This window comes from Limulus polyphemus, unplaced genomic scaffold (assembly GCF_000517525.1).
Source record: "Limulus polyphemus unplaced genomic scaffold, Limulus_polyphemus-2.1.2 Scaffold6075, whole genome shotgun sequence".
Classification (NCBI taxonomy): Eukaryota; Metazoa; Arthropoda; class Merostomata; order Xiphosura; family Limulidae; genus Limulus; species Limulus polyphemus.
The window spans coordinates 3464-23386 of NW_013671685.1; the positions used below are offsets into that span (position 1 = coordinate 3464).

Sequence of the window (19923 nt, forward strand, 5' to 3'; positions counted from 1 at the left end):
ATAGAAACTTACACATATGATATAATCTGTTAATGGTGATAGAAACTTACACATGTGATATAATCTATTAATAGTGCTAGAAACTTACACGTGTGATACAATCTATTAATAGTGATAGAAACTTACACATGATATAATCTATTAATAGTGATAGAAACTTACACATGTGATATAATCTATTAATAGTGCTAGAAACTTACATGTGTGATATAATCTATTAATAGTGATAGAAACTTACATGTGTGATATAATCTATTAATAGTGATAGAAACTTACATGTGATATAATCTATTAATAGTGATAGAAACTTACACATGTGATATAATCTGTTAATGGTGATAGAAACTTACACATGTGATATAATCTATTAATGGTGATAGAAACTTACATGTGATATAATTTATTTATAAAGATAGAAACTTACAAACTATCATTCTACCATTAATCCAAATAATTACATAAACTACCATTCTACCGTTAATCCAAATAATTACATAATCTACCATTCTACCATTAATCCAGATAATTACATAAACTACCATTAATCCAAATAACAACATAAACTACCATTCTATTTTAACCCATAGAATGCATTTTTATGTTTACAACCTGAAACAATATTTAAAATCATATTCTCTAGGTATTCATTAAGAGTTAAAAAAATCATATATACATCCCCCACTTTGTAACGACATATATACGAGAAAGAAAAATTCTTTGAGTACATCATATGATCTCTAACTTATCATTCATTATAATGGACAAAAAGAAAGACATCCATAAAGCATAAACATGCATTTTATCCAATGTATTAATCAAACTGACTCACATAAAAACACAACTAGCTATACAGACAAACAAACAGATCTTCAGTGCTTAATCCAAATAATTACATAAACTATCATTCTACCATTAATCCAGATAATGACATAAACTATCATTCTGCAGTTAATACAAACAATTACATAAACTACCATTCTACCATTAATCCAAATAACAAACTATCATTCTACCATTAATCCAAATAATGGTAGAATGATAGTTTGTCATTATTTGGATTAACTGCAGAATGATAGTTTATGTCATTATCTGGATTAATGGTAGAATGATAGTTTGTCATTATTTGGATTAACGGTAGAATGATAGTTTATGTCATTATTTGGATTAATGGTAGAATGGTAGTTTGTCATTATTTGGATTAACGGTAGAATGATAGTTTATGTCATTATTTGGATTAATGGTAGAATGGTAGTTTGTCATTATCTGGATTAATGGTAGAATGGTAGTTTGTCATTATTTGGATTAACGGTAGAATGATAGTTTATGTCATTATTTGGATTAATGGTAGAATGATAGTTTGTCATTATTTGGATTAACGGTAGAATGGTAGTTTATAATTATTTGGATTAATGGTAAAATGGTAGTTTATATTATTTGGATTAATGGTAGAATGATAGTTTATGTAATTATTTGGATTAATGGTAGAATGGTAGTTTATGTAATTATTTGGATTAATGGTAGATTGGTAATTTTTATGTAATTAAATACTTTTTTGTGTGGTCCTCGGTATTTAGCTCCATTTTTTTCATATTTCAGCCGACAACAACGTCAAGAAGATTGTCTCCAAAAGAACAAAGGGATTGTGAAGTTATTGGTATGAATGATCAACATGCTGTAATAGTTAAAAAAGTTAACATTTCTCTAAAGTTGTTTTTAATTGTTCATTTTTAATAGCAACAAATTCTAAATTATGACTTGATGTAAGAATTAAAAAACAGTATTGCTGACTTTTTGTTAAGTTGAAATGACAATCTTGTGAGATAAGTTTATATGTACAACCTAAAACCTGACTGAAGGCCATCTGTTACGATTAAAAACTAGGGAGGTTTGTGTCATTCCAGAAAGTTATGGCTTTTAATGAATATGACAAAAGTAAATAAGTGGCAGGGTGTATCTTTTCTGTTTTTAAAAAGGTCAAATCATAATTTTTCTCATTACCTTTATCTTTCAGTTGTTGCTGGATAAGTAGAAGCTTTCTGTATGCTTAAACAGTGTTTATTTAATATACCTCAACACACAAAGTATTACTAGATTTTCTAATAATATTAAAAATGTAGAGATTAATCCACAACCAATACTTTAATCCTGCTGGAAAAGCACAACTCAGGATTTCAATATGTTAGGGAATTTGAAGAATTTTCTCAAGGCTTTCTATAAAATTCTAAAAAGATGAATACCTGTTCTGTCTTCCTATACATAAATTAATATAATTTTTGTTATTTTTAGTATAATTTGGCACTTTACCAGTTTTCTCTATACAACATATGATCATTATTATATATTTTCTCTGTATTGGTTTATTTAACAGCTTTTTTTAATAGATTGACTACTGTTTGAATATTTATCAGGGTACCATGTGTATATACTCCCAATTTTTATCTCTTATGTTTAGACTCGGTTCTATCCATAATTTCAAAGTATTAGTTAAAAAAAGAATATTTTTTACCACATTACGTTATTTATATTTTTGATGGAGTTGTGATAATCTTACATTTTTAACTTGCATTTCAACTTTTAACCAAAAAACAACATTTATGCATCTTCTAAAAACTTTTGGCACTGAAATATTTCAAGTCTCGTGTTTCCTTTTACACCTCACTTTTTTTGTACATATAAGTGTTCTAAGTCTTTGCCAATTTAATATCACAATATGCAGACATGCCATGCATTTTCTACCTTTTTCATTCAAATGTAGAACTTTATGAAATTTTTTGTTTATTCTGTTATGTGAAGTTTTTGCATTAGTTGTGGTTATTAAATGTGGTGATGATGAGCATTTCACATTATCACCCCCAGTCTGATGGTTTAGTAGAACAGGCAACACAGACTGTCAAGTGTTTGTTAATCTGGACCGCACCAGCTAGGACTGTACGTCGTGATAGCATACAGAGCAACTGAACAGAGGCGTACAGGTTGTTCACTGAACATACTCGTGTTCAGGGAGGGGAGATCCTGCTGCTGTGATGCCATAGAGCAATGTTCCACAAGAACATAAGGTCTGCACTACTAGATTCATACATTACTGGCAGGAACGGTCTCTAAATGTCAGAGTGTTACAAAGAGGTGGTAAAGGAATGGATATACAAGTGTAGAAACTGGGTGGGGCTATGATGCATGCCGATAGCACAAGAACTGCTCGGATCTGGCTAGATAGGTCTTATTTCATACTCTGGCAGGTCTGTCCATTAAAGTATGAGTTACAGCAAGTGTGTGGAATGTGAGAACCTAGAACATGTTAATAAGATGCATCCACACATCATAAAAGAGCCTCTAGTGCCCTAGCTCAACCAGACATTAGAGACTGAGACAGATTAGTCAGAGAAAGATGAAATAAGTAATTTCCTGGCATGTTGATTAACCGAATACACTTGTATGGCTGTCAGTGATTAGCCAGATGAAAAGGTACTGGAAGTTGAGGCAACAGAAAGCTCCAACATCTAGCCAAGCCACTGGTCTTCTGATTGATATGGCTGGTGTTGTTTGTTTATGGCAAGATTGACAGAACTGCCTGCTAGGTTCTCCCATATTTCTGGGGAATCAAGTTTTTTATATGTACTGAATGAACTGTGTTTTTTCTATAATTATATTTATGCTGTAGTTCTGTTTTTGGCTGATGAGGCTTTTAACTGGAAAGTCTTAACTCCACTGCATTCTGTCAGTGATTAATTTGTGAAGTGTGAATAAAAATAAAATGATTTTGACAGCTTCTAGATGGCAACATATTGTGAGACTGACTACTGAGTTTTAGGTTCAGGAGGTAAACAGGCAATGGTAAGGCATGGCTTCGTTACCCTGAGTGAGCTCCAAGTGTAGGAACCAGATTTACAGTCTCAACCCACTTCCATTCCTAACAGGCTCTATCCATGTATGTTGTATCCGAACAGTAGTGAGAGGTTAAAGGGTAAGCCGTGTTTGCTGTCATTCAGCAGGAATGTGGGAGCAGCATTATAAGTATTTGTCAAGCAGAGATCCAATGATCCCTGGTGTTAGGAATACATTTTTATGGGCAATAGAGGACATGAATACACAAAAAAACCCATAAAAATATCACTTGACTGAGATATAGTTTTAATACTCTGCTTCTAAATTTGATTTTAGAACAAGTTATAGTTGTAACTTGGAGTAACATGGTTGTTTTGAGTAAAGAGTTGGACTATACAGCCAATCCTCAGACTGTTGGTGCTGGCCTGACATTCACCGTAGCTGAGTTAATGGATGGAGAAGTATTGCTTGCTGATGCAACAGACAAAGGAAAGCTTGCTCTATCTATTGTTGAAATGACTTTGAGATTTTCTCAGGCTGGTCAGCCTCCATTGGTCATAATAGGTCAATCTCCGTTGGTCCGTGATAAGTCAGTCTCCATTGGCCCGTGATAAGTCAGTCTCCGTTGGCCCGTGATAAGTCAGTCTCCATTGGCCCATGATAAGTCAGTCTCCATTGGCCCATGATAAGTCAGTCTCCGTTGGCCATGATAAGTCAGTCTCCGTTGGCCGTGATAGGTCAGTCTCCATTGGCCCGTGATAGGTCAGTCTCCATTGGCCCGTGATAGGTCAGTCTCCATTGGCCCGTGATAGGTCAGTCTCCATTGGCCCGTGATAGGTCAGTCTCCATTGGCCCGTGATAGGTCAGTCTCCATTGGCCCGTGATAGGTCAGTCTCCATTGGCCCGTGATAGGTCAGTCTCCATTAGCCGTGATAGGTCAGTCTCCATGAATGTACCAGTGACAGAGGGAGCAGCGGTGATGATTTAAGTCTTCAGGTGACTCAGCAGCAGGTGGCACCACCATCGCACTTCTGTGAAAGAGCAAATGCCATTGTCAGAGATCGCTGCTGAATGGACTAGGAGGACTAGCTGCACCGAAGAAGAGGTATGTCGCTTGTGAATGAAGCTGCACTGAAGAAGAGGTATGTCGCTTGTGAATGAAGCTGCACTGAAGAAGAGGTACGTCGCTTGTGAGTTAAGCTGAATCAAAGAATAGGTACGTCGCTTGTGAGTTAAGCTGAATCAAAGAATAGGTACGTCGCTTGTGAGTTAAGCTGAATCAAAGAATAGGTACGTCACTTGTGAGTTAAGCTGAATCAAAGAATAGGTACGTCACTTGTGAGTTAAGCTGAATCAAAGAAGAGGTACACCGCTTGTGAGTTAAGCTGCATCAAAGAAGAGGTACGTTGCTTGTGAATCAAACTGCACCGAAGAAGAGGTTTGCCACTCGTGAGTGAAGCTGCCACAGACACCTTACAAACCGTCACAATGGCCAGTTGACAAAATATTCCCCATACCTGAGGATCTATTGGCAGGGTTAAAGTGACGGGGAGTGAAACTCATGCCTGCTCTGGGGTTTATGTAAACTTTATGTACTTTATGTAACTCTGACAGAGTTGTATATTATAAGTCCTGTGTTTTCTCTGAGAGAGTTATATATTGGAAGTCCTGTGTTTTCACTGACAGAGTTGTATATTGGAAGTCCTGTGTTTTCTCTGAGAGAGTTATATATTGGAAGTCCTGTGTTTTCACTGACAGAGTTGTATATTGGAAGTCCTGTGTTTTCTCTGAGAGAGTTGTATATTGGAAGTCCTGTGTTTTATCTGAGAGAGTTATATATATTGGAAGTCCTGTGTTTTCTCTGAGAGAGTTATATATATTGGAAGTCCTGTGTGCACAGGTTGTAATCAAAGTGTTGAAGCCATTACCTTTTACACATGACATTCAACTTGGTATTATGTATTTGATGTCAGATGATAGTTTGTGATATAAATACAAGATATGATATACAGTGATACCAATAAAAACTGTGTGTATACATTTCAGAAGTTCTATGCAAATACAATATGCAAACTGACAAAAGTATTTTTATCCTTCACACAAAGATAACCGTACCTTAAACTTTCACTTGACAGAGTCTGAATAAGACTGACATCATCAATTCAAGGATGTACAAATACATTAATAACTCATCTAATTTTCTGTGTACAACAGAATTGTACTTTTTACTATAAGCTAACCATATTTTGCATATTAAATTCAGAATTCTAGTCAGTATTCCTTCTCCAATATGGGGTCAGTTCAATGGACTGAGCCTGTACACCTTCGGTTGATATCAAACAATTCATTAGATAATTTTTGCAACTAGTGCTGTTAAAGGGTTCATTACTGTTTTGTTTGTTTTTTAGTGTTTTATTTATGAATTAGGTTTCCATTTTACATTTAATTGTTCGTAAAGGGTATGTTTTATTTTGTATTTTGACAAAGTTGATTTTGTTCTGTGACTGGTTTCATTGTTAACGGGCCTTATAATAGGCAGTATTGTATTAGTGGTTTGTTTTGCTGTGATTAGTTGTTCTTATTACTAACAGGGTGCAGGGATTTCCCTTGGTTGAATATCAGCCAAAAAGCTCCAATTTTAAGTATAAAATTCCCAATTCTTCAGTGATACTTTTGAAAATAAATTGATTTTGGAAATGGAAAAAACATTGCCATCATCATAAATCTGTGAAATTAGGTTTAAATGTTGCAAATAATGAACTTTAGTTTTTACCAGATGCTTCACTTGTTTTATGTGCACGTATGTTGCACTGGAAAAATGAGAATGCCAGTTGCCTCGCTTGTTATAAATCACATACATGTTACATCAAAGTGATTCGATAAATGACAATAATAATATCAGGACTAATTTACAGTTTGAAGATCTTCTCATTGTCACCATGTCTCACAATTATAAGTATTTTATAAAACCAAGAACTAAAAAAAATTTTGAAAAACTGCCATCAATGTACACTTATTTATTTATTTAACAAAATCTTGCTATTTTAAAAAAACAAGTTCCAAATTTTACTGTTTAATGCATCAAATTTCCTGATTTAAAAGGATCCAGACCAATTTAAAAAGAAATATAGGAAAATCCTGCTATAAGAAATTCATGGATCCATAAGCGATTTAATGGATAAATAGTTAAGAAAAATGTGTTTGAAAAGCCAATGGAGTAATTGTAGGATTAATATATTGTGAACTTGATAAAGAAAAGTTAAGTAACCTTCTGTGTTAACACAAAATTTTCTTGTTTTATGTTTCATCTAGAACGTTTGATCAAGTCCTATTTTTTAATTGTAAGAAAGAACATTCAGGACTCTGTGCCGAAAGCTATCATGCACTTTTTAGTGAACCATGTGAAAGATAATCTCCAGAGTGAACTGGTCACTCATCTGTACAAACACGACCACTTCAAAGACCTTCTTCAGGAGTCTGAACATATAGCTGTCAGGAGAAGAGAAGCAGCTGAGATGCTGAAGGTAAGACATGTCTCACTTCTATCACTTATTGAGACAGTAGTTTACAGTATTTGTACGAAAAACAATTACAAAGATAATTAACAAAAATACAAACTAAAACCTTTCGAACAAAGTATTAGTACAAAGGCTAGGAAGGTAGTTTCAACGCTTTCATACATCCTTCTCAGACAACTGTAAAACGTAATAGAACATGTTCAAATGACTGTACAATGTAATAGGACACATTCAGATGACTGTAGAATGTAATAGAACACATTCAGATGACTGTAGAATATAATAGAACACATTAAGAAGACTGTAGTATGTAATAGAACACATTCAAATGACTGTACAATGTAATAGAACACATTCAAATAACTGTAGAATGTAATAGAACACATTCAAATGACTGTAGAATATAATAGAACACATTAAGAAGACTGTAGAATATAATAGGACACATTCAAATGACAGTAGAATGTAATAGAACACATTCAGAAGACTGTAGAATATAATAGAACACATTCAAATGACTGTACAATGTAATAGAACACATTCAAATAACTGTAGAATATAATAGAACACATTCAGAAGACTGTAGAATGTAATAGAACACATTCAGAAGACTGTAGAATATAATAGAACACATTCAGAAGACTGTAGAATATAATAGAACACATTCAGAAGATTGTAGAATATAATAGAACACATTCAGATGACTGTAGAATGTAATAGAACACATTCAAATAACTGTAGAATATAAAAGGACACATTCAGATGACTGTAGAATATAATAGGACACATTCAGATGACTGTAGAATATAATAGGACACATTCAAATGACTGTAGAATATAATAGAACACATTCAGAAGACTGTAGAATATAATAAGACACATTCAAATGACTGTAGAATATAATAGGACACATTCAAATGACTGTAGAATATAATAGAACACATTCAGAAGACTGTAGAATATAATAGGACACATTTAAATGACTGTAGAATATAATAGGACACATTCAAATGACTGAAGAATATAATAGGACACATTCAGAAGACTAGAATATAATAGAACACATTCGGAAGACTGTAGAATATAATAGGACACATTTAAATGACTGTAGAATATAATAGGACACATTCAGAAGACTGTAGAATATAATAGGACACATTCAAATGACTGTAGAATATAATAGGACACATTCAAATGACTGTAGAATATAATAGGACACTTCTATTATATTCTACAGTCATTTAAATGTGTCCTATTATATTCTACAGTTATTTGAATGTGTTCTATTACATTCTACAGTCATCTGAATGTGTTCTATTATATTCTACAATCTTCTGAATGTGTTCTATTATATTCTACAGTCTTCTGAATGTGTTCTATTATATTCTACAGTTATTTGAATGTGTTCTATTACATTGTACAGTCATTTGAATGTGTTCTATTATATTCTACAGTCTTCTGAATGTGTTCTATTACATTCTACAGTCATTTGAATGTGTCCTATTATATTCTACAGTCTTCTTAATGTGTTCTATTATATTCTACAGTCATTTGAATGTGTTCTATTACATTCTACAGTTATTTGAATGTGTTCTATTATATTCTACAGTCATTTGAATCAGTCATTTGAATGTGAATGTGTTCTATTATATTCTAGTCTTCTGAATGTGTCCTATTATATTCTACAGTTATTTGAATGTGTTCTATTATATTCTACAGTTATTTGAATGTGTTCTATTATATTCTACAGTCATTTGGACTGTAGAATATAATAGGACACATTTAAATGACTGTAGAATATAATAGGACACATTCAGAAGACTGTAGAATATAATAGGACACATTCAAATGACTGTAGAATATAATAGGAGATAACTGTAGAATATAATAGAACACATTCAGAAGACTGTAGAATATAATAGAACACATTCAGAAGCCTGTAGAATATAATAGAACACATTCAGAAGACTGTAGAATATAATAGAACACATTCAGAAGCCTGTAGAATATAATAGGACACATGAAAGTGTTGAAGCTAGTCTGATATTTTGTTCCAAATATGTTGTGTTCTTGTAATTTAGCTACTTTTCATAGTATTGTGTATTTTACACGACAAGCATAATTAGTTTAACAAAATGGAAAAAAGGAATGTCATATCATCAGCTGTAAATATCTCTCGACACATGCAGAGTTTAACATTTAACAAACAATCAACTCACATGATTATCTGTAGAGAAATGATACACAGAGTTTAACGTTTGTTAGAGTTTAGCATTTAACAAACACATAATCACAATACATAATTATCTGTAGAGAAATGACACACACAGAGTTTAACATTTAACAAACACATAATCAACTCACATGATTATCTGTAGAGAAATGATACACAGAGTTTAACATTTAACAAACAGATAATCACAACTCACATGATTATCTGTAGAGAAATGATACACACAGAGTTTAACATTTAACAAACACATAATCACAATACATAATTATCTGTAGAGAAATGACACACACAGAGTTTAACATTTAACAAACACATAATCAACTCACATGATTATCTGTAGAGAAATGATACACAGAGTTTAACATTTAACAAACACATAATCAACTCACATGATCTGTAGAGAAATGATACACACAGAGTTTAACATTTAACAAACACATGATTATCTGTAGAGAAATGATACACACAGAGTTTAACAGTGAGTTGATTATGTGTTTGTTAAATCTACAGATAATCATTTGATTATCTGTTTGTTAAATGTTAAACTCTGTGTGTATCATTTCTCTACAGATAATCATGTGAGTTGATTATCTGTTTGTTAAACATTAAACTCTGTGTGTATCATTTCGTGTTTGTTAAATGTTAAACTCTGTGTATCATTTCTCTACAGACCATCATGTGAGTTTTAACATTTAACAAACACATAATCATAACACATGATTATCTGTAGAGAAATAATACACACAGAGTTTAACATTTAAGAAACAAGTAATCAACTCACATGATTATCTGTAGAGAAATTATACACACCGAGTTTAACAATTAACAAACACATAATCAACTCACATGATTATCTGTAGAGAAATGATACACAGAGTTTAACATTTAACAAACAAGTAATCAACTCACATGATCTGTAGAGAAATGATACACACAGAGTTTAACATTTAACAAACACATAATCAACTCACATGATTATCTGTAGAGAAATGATACACAGAGTTTAACATTTAACAAACAAGTAATCAACTCACATGATTATCTGTAGAGAAATGATACACACAGAGTTTAACATTTAACAAACACATGATTATCTGTAGAGAAATGATACACACAGAGTTTAACATTTAACAAACAGATAATCAGAACACATGATTATCTGTAGAGAAATGATACACACACAGTTTAACATTTAACAAACACATGATTATCTGTAGAGAAATGATACACACAGAGTTTAACATTGAACAAACAGATAATCACAGCTCACATGATTATTTTCTACAACTAGACGTATTTTATAATTTTTGAAAGTATTTATTTAAGAGTGTTATTAATACGTCACTTTGTTGTTTTTTACAGGCTCTTCAGAAAGCCAGTCACATCATTGGTGAAATCCGAGAAACTCACATGTGGTGAATTCATTAGAGATGATAGTGTAGTCAGCTGTTAGCAAAGTCTGTAGCAAAGAAGGTACATTCCCCATAAAATGTAAAAAATAAAACCTGTTTTCTTTGTTGTCATTTGCACAAAGTAACATAGTGTTCCTTGAACCCAACATAGATTAGTTGAACCAAAAGCCAGTATTTTTGTTTGTAGCAAATGGAACTTTTTTTTCTTCTGTATGTCAAATGTGAGTCGATGCAGGTTTCATCTTCAGTTTGCACCTTCTTTAAGTGTTCATGTTTTAAAAGAAAGAAGGTGGACTTTATCAGGAGAAGTAAAACCTTCAGTAAAGATGAATTATATTAGAACCAAATTGTGAACTTATGGTGCAGATATTTTCTGGAGGAAGTCTAAAATTTATTTATGAATATATAACTTTCCCAAAATCAATTTTTCTAACACTTTGGTCTTCATTTGAAAAATAAGTTATGGACTCCATGAACTATTTTGAATCTGTTAAATGTAGTTTGGAAAATTTTCTTTTTTTTAAAATGATATTCATTTCAATAAAATACGTTTTAACTGTCAGATTTATTAGTTTTTCTCCTGTACTTAGTAGTTTATTTTTAATCTTGTATCAGTACGTATAGATTTTTTATCGTCGAGTGATGGATTGTTAGTAAGTATGTGCTACAAAACTGAGTCATTAATAAGCATTTCATTACATGCTCTACTAGATAAAGATATTAGTCAACACTGGATATACATAATGAATTCATTTTTTGTTTAATAATTCATTAAATTTACACAGGTCAAGACAGTTTTATTAACAACAGTGTCTTGCATAGTTTATGGTCAAGTTTTGATTTCTGTTAAATACTGTTTTTTAAACTGAATTTTTTTTTGCAATGATTTTATAACTGAAGTCACACACACATCAGTTGTGACTGACAAAATACTGTGCTATCAGCTACTGAACTGTTTTCGGATAAGATAAGCTTTTATTTAATGGTTTAATTAATACTAGTAAGAGGGCGTGAAGTTTTACATGTAAGGATATAGTTGTATTTTCAAGACACTGCAACATTTTGATTGAAAATGCACATGTTCAAGGAGTTATTTAATATTTTTTTGTATATGAGTCATGATGTTTAAATACAACAATTTTTTATTTCATTTTTAAGAACAATAGAAGTTTTTAAAACTTAGTTTTTCTTCTCCGTATACATGCTCGACATTTTGAAGTAAATCAGAACAGTAAATCTTGATCAAAGTATTGAGAATGTTAATATTTATAGTAAAGCTACTGAATATACACAATATTTTAATACTCTTGGTCAGTTGGTATAATTTTCTCTGGTTGTAATTACCTAATTCTTTAGGCTTGATGATAGATTGTCAAATATTTTTCATAAATAAAAATCCGACATTTTATGGCCTTCCAACAAATTGAAATACTATTGTTTAAAGTATGTTTTTATAATCGTCTGTACAAACTGAAGTAATGTTAATCAGGAAGAACTCCTGAGGAAGATTGAAATAGTGGTAGACTATCATACCCACATCGTCATTTTATAACACTAACAATGAATTTATTACACGGGAATCAAACTTTAACGATGTATGACAGCTAAAGGAACAAAGGTTTGACACATCGAAATGGCAACAGACATCGGAATATACATATTCCATCTTCAAGAAGTGAGCTAAAATATTAGATCCAACATTAAAAGAATTTCATGTTATGTAAATTGTAAGTACCATAACATTAATTTTACTTGTGAAACTGAAAAAAAAATTAAATTATTTTCCTGATACACATATCAATAGACTAAGTAAGAAGTTTACATCATGTGTTTATCGTACAAAATATTTGATCAATTTTACTCAGAAATAACCACCTTACAGAATATTCTAATAAATAATGACTATCCTTTGCATCTTATCCAAACCCTAACACCCAAATTCGTTTCTAACAACATTGAACCCCAAAGAAACTGTATACTGTAGACATATACCACAGGTTTAATACAAATGTTATTTAAATCATTATTCAGGATTCAAAATCTTTTCAGGTCTATAGACCTGTTACCTACACCTATGTATTCCCGTATCATGTACACCTGTGTATTCCTGTATCATGTATACCTGTTACCTACACCTATGTATTTCTGTATCATGTACACTTGTTACCTACACCTATGTATTCCCGTATCATGTACACCTGTGTATTCCTGTATCATGTATGCCTGTTACCTACACTTATATATATTCCTGTATCGTGTACACCTGCTACCTACACCTATGTATTCCCGTATCATGTACACCTGTGTATTCCCATATGATGTACACCTGTTACCTACACCTATGTATTTCCATATCATGTACACCTTATACCTATACCTATGTATTTCCATATCATGTACACCTGCTACCTATACCTATGTATTTCCATATCATATACACCTGTTACCTATACCTATGTATTTCCATATCATGTACACCTTTTACCTACACCTATGTATTTCCATATCATGTACACCTGTTACCTATACCTATGTATTTCCGTATCATGTACACCTGTTACCTATACCTATGTATTTCCATATCATATACACCTGTTACCTATACCTATGTATTTCCGTATCATGTACACCTGTTACCTATACCTATGTATTTCCATATCATGTACACCTTTGCATATACATACGGTGCTACTCTATACTGACAGAATAATACGTCAAGTACACCTGCGAACGTGTGGGAGTATCAAGCAGAAGTGGAAAACAACCATCAAATCCACAGTTCACAAACATAGTGAAGACATCAATGACCTCATCTGGATCACCAAATATTTAACTATGAATTAAAGAAAAGTATTTATTTTAAGTAAACTTTCGTCTCTAAATAGTAACACCATATAGGTTGTGTTTTCCACCTATTCAAAAAGTTTTAACTTATTTCGTTCTTTTAATTTGCATTTTAAATTCTATATATGAAGTCACAACATTTTATAAATTTAGAAATATTTGTGTCTACAGTTTTACTTTGTATTCCAAAACTTTGAAATATGAAATTAAAGTCTTATGGGCTCGGTATTGTCCAGCGGTTACGACATGCGATTCGAAATCTGGGATTCGTGGGTTCGAATCCTGTCACTGAACATACTTACCCTTTCAGTCATGGGAATATTATAACGTGACGGCCAATCCCACTTTTCGTTGGTAAAAGATAACCCAAGTGTTGGCGATGGGTAGTGTTGACTAACTATCTTCCCTCCAGTCAATCTCTATTCAAATTATTAATAATATTAGATATATTATAATCCGTATTTAACAAAAATCAAATGTAACATAGTCGATTTAGCCAGCTGTTGAGTACTGTTGTTGTTAAAATAATTCTAAATGCGCAAAATCAACAAATCACGTTAGCGTGAAATTGTAAGAATTAAATTTGGCGTTTCGTAGAAAGTGTAATGCCAGTGAAACCATTGATTTTGGGAAGTATGTATATTATCGTTTAAAATATGTTCTGTCTGAAGTTCCGATTATAAACGAAGACTCGCTCAATGTTAATGTTTTTTTTAATTCGAATATTAGGAATTATCTTTTTTTTTCAGATATTAACGCTGACGATGGATTTTGTGAAACGTCTGTATTAAAGATGTTTTTTTGGTATTACCGTGTTTTTAATATTTATTATAATTTTTAATTAACCGAAAATAATATAAAACTACAATTAATAAAACTGAGAACGTTGGAGCGTGCTAAAAGTATTGTTAAATAAGTTGCAGTCGCTTATCACAATAATAAATGTAAATAATTTAAATAAAGATTACATGAAATAATAGTTTTAAAGTGGTCAGGCCTTGTGTCTATTAATAGAAGGGTGTCAGGATTAAATCAGAAGAGATTCCTTAAATTTCTTTTAAAGAAAATTATCACAATTATCTAAAAATTCTTTAAAGCTTAAATAGCGACAATCCATGTAAATCCAAAAAATGCGTTACTAAGACTGATTAATGGTTTAGAGAACTCTTGCTTAGTTGAGAACACTGTATAATAAATGACGTGAACACAGTGTTCTTCCGCTAGAGACATAGATAAATCTAGGTTTTCAATATATGATCATGAACGTTTCAAAGAACATTTATGTCACTGATAATCTCGATAATAAAGAATATTACATCAGTTAAACGGCATAATTGATGAGACACCATATTGTATCAAAATTTTAGATAACAGAGGTAAATTTCTTCAAGTTGAAATGCGGAAATCTTTCGCACCTTCGTCCTTTCATCTGTGTTACTTTTGTAGATTAGTCTCAAGACTTTTTCTACAAGTGTCACTCTGAATTGGACAATTTCTGACCATTTTAACTTTGTTTGTACATTATGAAAACGTTGCCGCAATCATCTGGAAAACAAATAACTTTTGTACGAGGTTTATTTCTTAGAATACAATGGTCACAATTTAAATAATATAGCTTATTACAGAAAATTATGGTTCAAGTGAAAGCGTAAGGCCGAAACATTGAGCAAATAAAAGAAACTTTGAAAATTTCTCTAGCATTCACGATCTTTTCATTTATTCAAAAGTATGTGCACGATGTTTGTTTGTTTGTCCGCAGTTAAACACAAAGCTACACGATGGGCTATATGTGCTCTGCCCACCACGGGTATCGAAACCCGGTTTCTAGTGTTGTAAGTCCGCAGACATACTGCTGTGCCACTGGGGGGCGTGCATTATACTCCAGTCAGCAATACATAATTAAAACAAAAAAAATAAAAATATTTATAGCAGTTTTTATCTCGGCAAGTAATTTTAGACTCTTGGCAACCAAAAGTACCTTTAATGTTTGGCGGCTAGACCTCTCTTTTGTAGATGCTATCACTTCTAATTTACCATACCACATCATGTTTCTGCCAAATAATATATATTACCATATTTTATTTCTTATTTCCATAAACTTACATGTTGGAAACACCACGCAGATTGTCGCCTTAATTTACTTCCGGTCCAGGGAGGAAAACTGCTTGGCTGACTTCATAACATTAGTTACTCAACGCGGGGGTGATGCTCGAACTTTAATGGCAGTTTATAATTTATATAACTTGTTAGTTTTATTAAACTTAAATACACACAGATAAAGAAAGAAAAGTAAAACGGGAATTTTATTAGAATAATTTTCAGGTAGGCATATTTCCATATGTAAATATTTTTTTGATAAAAGAGTTAGCACAAATGATCACATATAAAGTGTAGTAGACTTAAAATAAGACCCAAAACTCGGTCGATTTCGAATAGTTGACTATTCTTCTCTATAGAGCTAACCCCAAAATTTAGTAACACTAGCAGAAATTGCAATTTGCAAATAAATCATGTATGACTGAGTTATACTTGTAACTTAAGTTATACTAGTTATAGGCCTAATGTTTATAGATTTCAAATTTAACTCGGGAGTCCCACAAACAACTAACTTTTAATTTAAGTTAAATTTAAAGAGAGTTGTTAGTGGACTCTTGAATTTGAAAGTGAGACTGAGGAAACAATGACACTGAAAGTGTTCAGTGGCAGTAATAAAAAAGGACTAGTACTAGTACTCAGGACAGTAGTAGTAGTAGTCCACTCGTATGCGGAAACTTTAATGCTTAAGTTCGGGCGAATGTTAGACAGAGTATAATAAACTAGGTCTGTTCGATTAGTTAAAATTTATATATATATTTATATATCCCATTTTTTGAATCCTATTCTTAAAATAATAAATAAAATTGACTCATTTTTCAGAAAACTTAGCTTAATGATAAAACACAAACGTAATAACAGGAAGCATTTATTAGACGTTTTGGAATCGTCATAATTCCATCATCACTAATTTAGGGATACAAACAAACAATATTTGTAATTACAACAGAAGTATGTGCATAAGAAATAAACAATTCAAATATACAAATATAACACGAGAAAATGAAAACTGAGTGCAATAGTTAAAATAGGTTTAAATCCAGTGAAGATTGTCTGTTATTTAGAGACAAAAGAAGAGTTTTTATGTATAATGTTTCTTTTATAAGAAGTTCAGTATCATGTTTAGCTGTTGAAAGAATTTTAAAGTTTGAGAGAGAAAGTGGATGTCCTGTTTCTGTATTGTGTTGATAGGTAATGGAGTTGGGAGGGTTTTTAACCTTTCTTCCAGTTTTTATAGATATGCCCATACTTTAAGGTGACGTTTGGTTTCATTTCTTATGATGGAATTATGACAGTTCCGAAACTTATAATAAATGCTTCCTGTTATAACGTTCGTGTTTTGTTTTATCATTAAATAAAATTGATAATAATTACAACCCGCTAGCTTAATCTGGCTCATTCCATAACTAACATTTAACACTAAACAGTCTTATTCACAAAAATTGATAATTATAGCGTTTGTGTCTATTGTATCCCAGCTGAGTCCTGGAAGTGGGCGAAAGAACTTGCCAGCAATTATTATGCCAAATGTAGTGTGGTTGTTGTATAACAATCTTTGCTTTTACTCGTGTTCGTAAAACTAGTATCTCTGAATCCTTTCTTATATAAGGAAACAAAACTTTACATTCAAACTGAGGCTTTGATACTGATGATAATGATTTTTTGAGATAGGTATTTTTTTTTTTTCTACTTGCAAGTTGTAATCACTATCTATAGATAAACTAAAAGTTGCAATTAGAAAATCACTTCCATAACTTAAGTGACTTATCCACCATCATGTTAAGACCCTTTACTCTGGGAATGGGTAAAAGATGGATGAGCATATAACTGCCTGGATGGGGCATTAAATAATACTAAATGCCAGATTTCATATATTGTTCAGTTACTCCATTAAATAATACTAAATGTCAGATGTCATATATTGTTCTTACTTAATGGAGTAACTGAACAATATATGACATCTGACATTTAGTATTATTTAATGGAGTAACTCACTAAATGCCAGATGTCGTATATTGTTCAGTTACTCCATTAAGTAACACTAAATGCCAGATGTCATATATTGTTCAGCTACTCAATTACTCAAGTATTATCTTTTAGCCACTAAAAAAAGTTTTATAGCAAAATTAGTAAATAGCAACTGCCAGATTAAAAGTAGTTTGAGTGAAGTTTAGTTTTAAAATTATTGTAAAAACTCCAAAACTAGCTGAAGATTAATCTCATGTTAGAATAATCCAATGGTTTTCAAACTTTTGAAGCTGGTTTGTCCACTTGATTCGGATGCTGAAAATAAATACAAAATTGTGTATCTTTAGGTACAAAATGACTTTTTACAATGTTTTTAATACTGACATTTTTACTATTACTGCTGCTAGTAACCATAACTCCCAACATTTGTATGCATAAAAAAGCTATAAATATAACTTTATTACAACAATTAGAAAGATAAAACAATATTTTATTTTTCCCTTTTTTGTTTTGCATACCCTTCACTGACCCTCATGTAGCCCTGAGGGTATTGGTACCACAATTTGACAAACACTGGAATTGTCATTTAGTTGAATGTGATTAGTTAATGAGCCGACAATTACCAATTAATAAATCCCACTCATTGTCCAGCTCTGTTTTCTTACGATTCTTGGAACTTATTAATCCTGAAAAATACCTCTAAAAGAGTCATGTCAGGTTTTTGACCTCTTTTAAAACCCTCAGAAAAACTTTGATAGGTTTTGTGGTGATATATCTAGTTTTGTTCTTTCAATCTTTGTACTTATTACCAAGGAATTAGCAACTGTATTATTCAGGTACATCCTAATATTTCCCATAAAATGCTCAGAGTCAGGAATAAGAACGAAATAAAATAGAACATTTAAGAGCTCAGCCATCTCTTAAAGCTGTAGAGCTTTAAATATTTCAAATAAACATAAATTATCTTCTGATTCATCAAATGTTCATTATATTTTACATTTGAAAATAAATACATCATTATGGAAATCACAGTTATAAAATACACACAGAAGCCTCATGAACTGTTGTAGCTCCAGTAAGTAAAAAAATTAGAATAATTGATTAAAATTAATATGTTTAAATGTCATTAAAAATATCACTGCTTATTTTTACATGTTACCAATCTCATTCTGAATTGCTTTGATTTGTAAGTTGAAATTATATCCAGTTACAACATTACGCTTATGGTGCCATTGGTTAAACTATATTCTGTAACTGCCTTGCAGTAACATATTGTTTCAAATTATTATGTTATAAGTAATAATCACAGGTTATATTATGTCAGAATGTAAAATAAATTTATTAATTAGTAAATAACTCCAACTCTAGTTTATTTACATTCTTGTTTCTACTTTAGATTCTTCTGCTCGTTTGTTTTATTGTTTATACTTGTTAGGACTGTTGTTATATATATGTGTATTTAGTTCTTTCCAGAGAGACTAAAAGATTGGAAAGTAGTCTTGTAGTCTGTGAACCATGTATATGACCTTTGAATGTAAAAGTGAATGTAGAATGCCTTTTGTTGTAAAACAGTTACTGATATGAAGTGACAGTTTGAAGATGATACAGAGTTTAATCTGGGGTAGAAATACCTTAGTAGCTTATTGAGTGGAGTTTTAACAATAATACTTTGTTTTCCAAGGTAAATAATAACAAATGTAAGAGGGAATTTGAAACATGATTGGATATTATTTGGTGGAGTTCTTTTCTTAGTAACAAAGGTTTCTAGTAAAGGTGAAGGATACCCGTTTTTACTTAAGGTGTTCTGAAAGAAAGGTATGTTGTTATGAATAGATGTAGTTAGAGCACATCGATTAGGCCCTGTGAAGTTAGTTAGAGCCCATCGATTAGGCCCTGTGAAGTTTGTTAGAGCACATCAAATAGGCCCTGTGAAGTTAGTTAGAGCCCATCGATTAGGCCCTGTGAAGTTAGTTAGAGCCCATCGATTAGGCCCTGTGAAGTTGTTAGAGCACATCGATTAGGCCCTGTGAAG

General features: G+C 31.9%; 2 protein-coding genes across 2 annotated transcripts in view; both read left to right on the forward strand.

Moving 5' to 3' along the window:
* The window catches only part of LOC106473323 (dynamin-1-like protein), a 12674-nt gene extending 1616 nt beyond the window's left edge, over window positions 1-11058 (forward strand). Inside the window, exons 2-4 of the mRNA XM_022401781.1 lie at window positions 1597-1654; window positions 7135-7346; window positions 10936-11058. Coding sequence (XP_022257489.1) covers window positions 1597-1654; window positions 7135-7346; window positions 10936-10992 — 327 coding nt within the window. The 3' untranslated portion in view covers window positions 10993-11058. The remainder of the gene's footprint in view (window positions 1-1596; window positions 1655-7134; window positions 7347-10935) is intronic.
* A 4924-nt stretch (window positions 11059-15982) lies between these two features.
* LOC106473324 (DNA/RNA-binding protein KIN17-like) overlaps window positions 15983-19923 on the forward strand; it is a 36642-nt gene continuing 32701 nt past the window's right edge. The window contains exon 1 of the mRNA XM_013934006.2: window positions 15983-16151. The gene's annotated coding sequence lies outside the window, so the exon portion shown is untranslated. The remainder of the gene's footprint in view (window positions 16152-19923) is intronic.